Raw genomic sequence first — 7,163 nt, 5'->3', positions numbered from 1 at the left:
ATATATATATATATATATATATATATATATATATATATATAAATGTGATAACATGGCAAATGCAGAATTTTGCCAACAGTCATACTTATTGAGATTACTCCTATCTGAATCAATCAAGTGTGATGTAACTATGGAGAGCCAAGACATTTGATGAAATGTCATAGATTAAATTTAAACACTTTCACTGTATTCTAACTTATATTAGCAATTCCTTAATGCCTGGACATTATGGTGTAATAGCTTGTAATAATTATCTACAATTGTTCACCACTGGACTTTATTATTTCAGTGTTATTCTATAAGAATCAGGAAAGTTGTGTTGTTCATTTTCTTAATTTACCCATTTCTTTATATTTGACTGAATTGACCTCACTTCTTGCCTTTACAAACAACAAAAAGTAAATGCAGGAAGTAAAAAGACCTTGAATACTTTGTGTACAAAATGTTATCAGTAATATTACTTGTGCATTCCTCGCTATTGTATTAGTTTTTGTACTTACATTGTAGTATATTGTTTAATAAAGTTTTGCAAAAAAAAACTGTTCCGCATTTAAGTCGACTTAAATATCTCAACTGGTTCTGGAGTTTCGGAAAATTCAACTGGGAAAATTACGACCTCCGAGGTTGTCGGGAACGCACCATGAGCACGCGACCTGACCACGAGGCTTGAAGAATCATTGCGTGGTGACATTTACCTCTATCTGCTACATAACTTTTTAGTTTAGTTAATGGTTGGTTTACCGAAATATATGTATTTGTTGTGGTAGCTTTTTTAATACTTAGACTACATTTTTTTTTCAAAAGTTTTCCTTAAAAACACCTACAGTTTGTTTTTTGAGGAGCATGATGCAAGCTGCTAATTCGCTAGCGTTAGCTTAATGTTGTGGTTCGCTTTAATCAGTCGAGCTGTGTAGCTAGGATAGCTAGCTTTCCATTCACGTGCCAAACATGATTTCAGACGCCATAGTGTGCATTTTTCTGTTTCAACAGGTGGAACGATCAAAAAATGTCAAGTACGGATATTGTTTATGACAAGATCCACTTCCGACATGACCCAAAATGGAGCGGCCGCCTGGGGCCTGCAGAGGGGGGCGGGCTGCTGCTCTGTGTGGCCTGCGTCATTGAAATGATGGAAAGTGAAGATATAGCGGTGAGGAGTATTAGCTTGTTTTATTTTATTTGAAAATGAGCGCCTTCCTAGACCAAAATTAATATAATGGCTGGATAGTGTTTGTGAAGTTATAGCTAGGTGCGTGTGTGTGTGTGCGTGTGTGTGTGTGTGTGTGTGTGTGTTTGTGTGTGTGTTATCCCCCCAGCATTTCCTGTCTTAGGTACATTTTAGGATTGATCACAAAAAATATTCACGGAAAATACATTACCCTGTTAATTTCCCTTGATGCACAGGGTTTGTTTACCCTCCCATATCTCTCCCTCTGTTCCTGCTCCAGACGGTGAGGAAGTCTTTTGCCTTGTTTGGCATCAGCGGGGTGCTGAAGTGTTCTCCGGGGGCCCTGAGAGAGCTTTTTCGACAGGACAACACAGTCTCTCTACGTTTTACAGCTTCTCTACTGGGTGAGAAGTAGTGAATCATACAGCATGGAATTAAGATGCGAAGGCTGGACTAGCAAGAAGGACTAGGATGCACTGGGCTTTCATCTCTCACCTGTTCTGTTGTCTTGAAAGTAACCTCCACTGGGTCAGCCTTGGACCTTCATTAAGTACCGGGTACTTAACTTATGTTGCTCTTTCATGACAGCTAGATTAAATCAAATGTGAAATTGTCTGGTAATTGCATAGTTTTAATTATTTAACCGACTTCTGTCTGACTGTCTAAATACTGTCTAAATATTCTCTGCTGACCAAGCTCTAAGTAGAGTATAAAAACTGCACACCAATGCAATAATTACATTCTTACGATACAATGATTGATGAGAATCTTTTAGCGAGCAATGAATTGGTCCAGCACTCATCCATCTATCTTGGATGTATATAAAGTCATCAATATTATGACAACTGCCGAGTGAAGCCAGTTACCCTCTGAGTTCCTGCGTTGTGTACAGGGAGAGTAGCTTTACTGTCCCTGTATTGTGGTAAATACTTTTCTGCAGGTTAGAAGCACCGGTGTGTTAGTTCATAAAATTCTTTACCACCACAGTGGGTTTTTATGGAGCTGCTACTTATCTCCTCATTGGATCTCACCAGGTTATTACAGCGTGAGGTATTATGCCATTTGAGCTCTAATCAAATTAGAGCAATGAGAGGATGCGGGGCAAAATCGTAAGTCGGTAAAAGCTACGGCCGTCATGACGGTAAAGAGACATTACGGTGCTTGTGGGATGTTCTGCTGAACGGAGTTTCACCACCATGTGCCAACGAGAGCATAATCCAATATAAGATATGCCTGTCATTTCATTTTTGCATGCTGGTAGGGTAGTATTTACAGATGCAGTCATAGCAGTTGTAGCATTTCTCACACACTTGCTTCATGACGTTGTTTTTTTTGCTGCAAAACTAACGCTACGGATGCAGGAGATTTGTGACTGTCACACAGGTTCCATTGGGGTATGTTGGGATTCTACCTCTCTCGCTATGGAAGGCCGCAGCTCACGCTCTCTACTGTACTTTTCGTCAACAGAGTCGTATCAAATAACCAGCTGGTTCCGATATACAATCAAATCAAAAGATATTTAATAACAAACAGAAGCTATACAATTACAAACTGAATTACACTATTAATAACAAAACAAACATATACATTTCATGAAAGTGAGGCCCTGTCCAGGCCACGAGGCATGTCTGCATCATGGTCAGGAGAAGGTCTGATTCTGAGGCCCTGTCCGGGCCACGAGACAGATACGTATATCTGCATCATGGTCAGGAGAAGGTCTGATCCTCTCCTGGGATTTACAGTTCTTTGTCTCCCAAGGGTCACATTCCTCAGCCCATCGATCTGCTCCACGATTGGCTGAAATCTGATAAGCTCCCCCTTGGATCTTGACCCATTGTTCTGGGCAGACACCTCCGTCAACTACCTTCTTCCCCCGCAGATTTACACCTTCTGACATTCCTCAAACCCCCATCACAGACACTCAATATACATTCAATGACCACACTCCTTGGTTTAACACTTCCTAAACACACTGTGACACATAATATCCAGCACTAGGAATGCTTTAAAACTTAGAATTCCTCACAGGTACAAACTGTACAGTGTGAATAATTAGACCTCAACCCTCAATAACATGAATCTCCTTGTACTTGGTGTCCTCTGTTTTTTCAAGCTCCCATTTCTTAACCTAGTTAATTCCCTTTTTTCATATTATACCTTTGGCAGACCTCTTAAAATCACAATGGGTTTGTGAAGTGTGCTCTTTGAATCCAGCGTGTCGTTTCTGTTCTGTCCCTAGGGATGCTTCACACCGCGGAGGACCACGCCACTCTGGAGAAGGTTGACCAAGGTGAAGAGATGCCTCCTATTGGTTCAGATAATGTGTGTGTGTGTGTGTGTGTGTGTGTGTGTGTGTGTGTGTGTGTGTGCGCCCATACACCCTGCTCACAAACAAACTCAGAATTTTTTATGTAGTTGTTACAATGCAGACAGTCTGAAAGTGCACACACACACACACACACACACACACACACACACACACACACACGGGCTGTGAGTCACTTTTTATCTCAAAGACACTTCCACAAGAACTGTGTTACGGTTACTAAGGTGATCTCACATTGACTTCACTCAGCAGTTTGTGAGTGTAACGTTTTTGAAGGGTTTGACCTCATTTTATTGATATTCTTTCACTGCTACACTTTGCAGTATCTTTTCTCTTTGTATTGCTTGATCAGTTGAGGCTGCTATATGCAGATTTTGTCTTAATGTTGGACTCACAGTGAACTAGCTGTCTTTAGCGCCCAGTCGGATTTATCTCACTGCAGCAAAAATGCTAAAAATCTTTTGCAAAGTGCAAACGACGCTAGGAGATGTTATGGTAGCTTTCTCAAAATGCCTCAGGGGCCACTTTGCTGTAATAGTTAAGTAGAGTGCTTAAAATTTGACACTGGTTTTTGCTCTTTGCACAGAGAATTTGTGAAGAACACATTGTGAAACTCATTTGAGCCCTATTAATAATTCAGTCCTGTGTGTGTGTGTGTGTGTGTGTGTGTGTGTGTGTGTGTGTGTGTGTGTGTGTGTGTGTGGGTGGGTGGGTGTGTGAGAGAGGAGAACCAGGAATCTTCCAGAACCTTTCTAACATCAGCTAAGCAGCAGTCATGTACATGTAAAGCAGCCAATGTGATAAGAGCTGAGAATTAAACCTCCATGTTGTCTTTGTGACAGTATGAGTCTCCAGCAGGTATCTGGAGAGTCAGTCAAAGAGGAACAACGTCATCATTGATAGAGTCCCTTAAGAAAGGAGCAAATCACTGCAAGGCACCAAATCTAAAGTCAAACATTCGCTGGCTGACAAATTAGAATTTGACCCCAAATCAATTAAGGTTGAATATGTACATCGCAAGGGAACATTTTAAAGATCAAAGGTCAATTGTGATGAAGCTGCTCAGATTCAAAGGCAGAGTGGAAATCCTAAAAAGAGGGAAAAAAGGTAAAGGCACCAAGATGGTCATCAAAAAAGAGTTTATAGACAATGTAAGACAGAAACGAATGTTGCTGAGGCCTCAACTCAAGGAAACAAGTGACAAGGAACAGATTGCATATATCCAAGCTCTTCATCTCGGATTTGATTTGATAACATGTCCATATTGTATCTTGGTAACTGTCAGTATTCATATCAAATATATATTCCCAATAGCTCTGCACTGTATGCAATAAGAGAATGAAGAGTTCAGTATATGAAAAGTGCTTATCACTCAAAATGTACACATTTGAATTTTCCAAACGCAGTCGAGTGGGTTTCTTGGACCTGGAAAAAATGTACATCCACAGTTTATTTTTGATGGTCTTGATACTACTAAGAAATGTCTGTAATAGATGGTAAAACCCTTAATGTCACAGACTAAACTTCTACCTTTTGTTCTCTAGAAATTAAGAAGAATAAGTTCTATATATAACGCAAATGAACCTGATTTAAAACGTTCTAACCTTTTTTGCAGGGAAACATATACAGTATGTAAATATAATGAAGAAAAATATTTGAATCTGTAATGCCAAAGTTTAATGAATGTTTCTCTGTGTGTGTGTGTGTGTGTGTGTGTGTGTGTGTGTGTGTGTGTGTGTGTGTGTGTGTGTCAGTGCTGGTTCAGCTGCTGTTGGAGCTCCAGAGCGAGCTGTTGTACCGCTTCGTTTTGGATGAGATACACAAACAGGTGGGACAAACGCATTTTTACAGACGTATAAAGAAACACACCTGCTCCTCGAACACGTGCCGACGCGGAACACGCATCAACATCATCAAATATTTAACGGCACTTGTGAAACCCACGACATATCCTCCCAGGCTCGTTTAGTAAACAGAACGGGCTCGCCTCCCTCTCGCTGCTCCTGTGTGCAGGAAAAGCCTCATGATGATAGTAAAGCTGTGTGTGCTGATGATGACAGAGAGGTAGAACACCAGGCAGAGGTGCAGAAAAACAATGAATTACAGGGATTAATATGTAAGAGGCTCTGGAGTATCAATTGTGGCGTTGCAGTACTTGTAGTTGAATCATTTTCCTGCCTGCTGTGCTGCTAAAATAATACCTATATAAGACATATAGCTGAAGTGCTGGGAAGCTTTACATCGTGTATATGCGCCCGTGCCATGTTCCTTTCTATTGTTGTGTATGGGGTGACCGTGGCTAAGTGGAGAGCAGGGCCGCCTTTCAATCAGAGGGTCGGAGGTTCAATCCCCAGCTCCTGCCTCTACTAGTCTCATGTCAATGTGTCCTTGAGCAAGACACTTAACCCCAAAATGTCTCCCGTAGCTGCGTCTACGGTGTGTAGATAGATACTCAATTGTAAGTCGCTTTGGATAAAAATGACTGTAATGTAATGTGTATCTATTGTTGTTGATTTTTATTTTGTGCGTTCCCTGTCCAGCTGAGTGACCAGCTCGGTCACTTGAAGGGCTTCCTGCCCACCTTCAAATTCTTGGGGAACCTCGTGGAAGCAGTCCCCAACGTGGCCCAAAGTCTGGTGACTCAGTATGGTGAGACGCCTCACATCTCACAGTTCCACACACATATATATATATATATATATATATATATATATATATATATATATATACACTGGCACTGTGTACAAACAGCACTGTGTTGTCATGGTAAATGGTTATGACGAGCACTTACAGTCGATAAGGAGACACCAAAGGCTATTATAATGTTGTCAGCAGCTCATAGCATTCTGCCTACTTTTCTTGATACTGGACAAAAGGGTGATGCATTCACAAACTTAGTTATTGAGAGATTGATTTTTAGAGAGTTCCCTATTCATTTGGGATCAGAACAGATAATGGGTCAGTTTTAAAACTGCAAATGAGTTTGTATCGGTCGGCTCTCAGATGGCTCTGCGTGCTGCGGCGCCTGTTATGTCTGTCTTCTCTGTGCCTTCTAAAATAATTGGATTAAAAAATAATGCGACACTGGGTCACCTTGAAAGCTGCGATCTGGAAATATATTCAACTTGAATGGAGGAGAAGGATATGAAAGAATATTTAATTTTCAGCATCCTTTGTTCTCTCTGCACAGGGATGTTCACAATTCAATTTTGACCTTTTCAATTACATCCCTAATGCATAGAAATAGTTGTCCCGTGTCCACTTTTGAAATGGTCTTGGGGGAAAGAGTCACAAACTGTATTTTTCATATCCTTTCCCCTGCACTCTCCCAATTCAATCTCTCTGGCCGCTGTGACCTTTTCCATTACGCTGCAGCTGCATTGAGATACCGTGCCGATGCCATGCCAGCTATTGTTGGGGAAAAAAATTATACAAAAGTTCCAAATACATGTTCATCCAACCTTCCCCCTTGAAATTTCCCATATATATGGATATATTTATATCTTTATATTTATGTAAAATCCTGCAGTGTAGTGAGCCAGAACCGGTTTAATCTCTGCCACAGTCACCTGTATGACGTCTACTTCCTGAACCATTACTCTCTGTTTAATGAGCGTCGTTAATCAACCTCAAGCGTGTGTGTGTGTGTGTGTGTGTGTGTGTGTGTGT

At 40.8% G+C, this 7,163-nt stretch overlaps 1 protein-coding gene across 2 annotated transcripts in view; it reads left to right on the top strand.

Moving 5' to 3' along the window:
- The first annotated feature begins 824 nt into the window (after positions 1-824).
- Positions 825-7,163, top strand: part of LOC137878375 (meiosis inhibitor protein 1) — a 50,663-nt gene continuing 44,324 nt past the window's right edge. The window contains exons 1-5 of one of the 2 annotated variants that reach the window (XM_068718666.1): positions 825-1,150; positions 1,449-1,572; positions 3,408-3,458; positions 5,249-5,322; positions 6,035-6,143. In XM_068718666.1, coding sequence (XP_068574767.1) covers positions 1,007-1,150; positions 1,449-1,572; positions 3,408-3,458; positions 5,249-5,322; positions 6,035-6,143 — 502 coding nt within the window. In that variant the 5' untranslated portion in view covers positions 825-1,006. The remainder of the gene's footprint in view (positions 1,151-1,448; positions 1,573-3,407; positions 3,459-5,248; positions 5,323-6,034; positions 6,144-7,163) is intronic. The other variant, XM_068718665.1, reaches the window with a different exon arrangement.

This window comes from Cebidichthys violaceus, unplaced genomic scaffold, assembly GCF_023349555.1.
Source record: "Cebidichthys violaceus isolate CVI_PGR_0920_01 unplaced genomic scaffold, fCebVio1.0.p SCAF_23, whole genome shotgun sequence".
Taxonomy (NCBI): Eukaryota; Metazoa; Chordata; class Actinopteri; order Perciformes; family Stichaeidae; genus Cebidichthys; species Cebidichthys violaceus.
The sequence above is the reverse complement of the archived record's forward strand: the minus strand, read 5'-3'. Positions and strand labels throughout refer to the sequence as shown.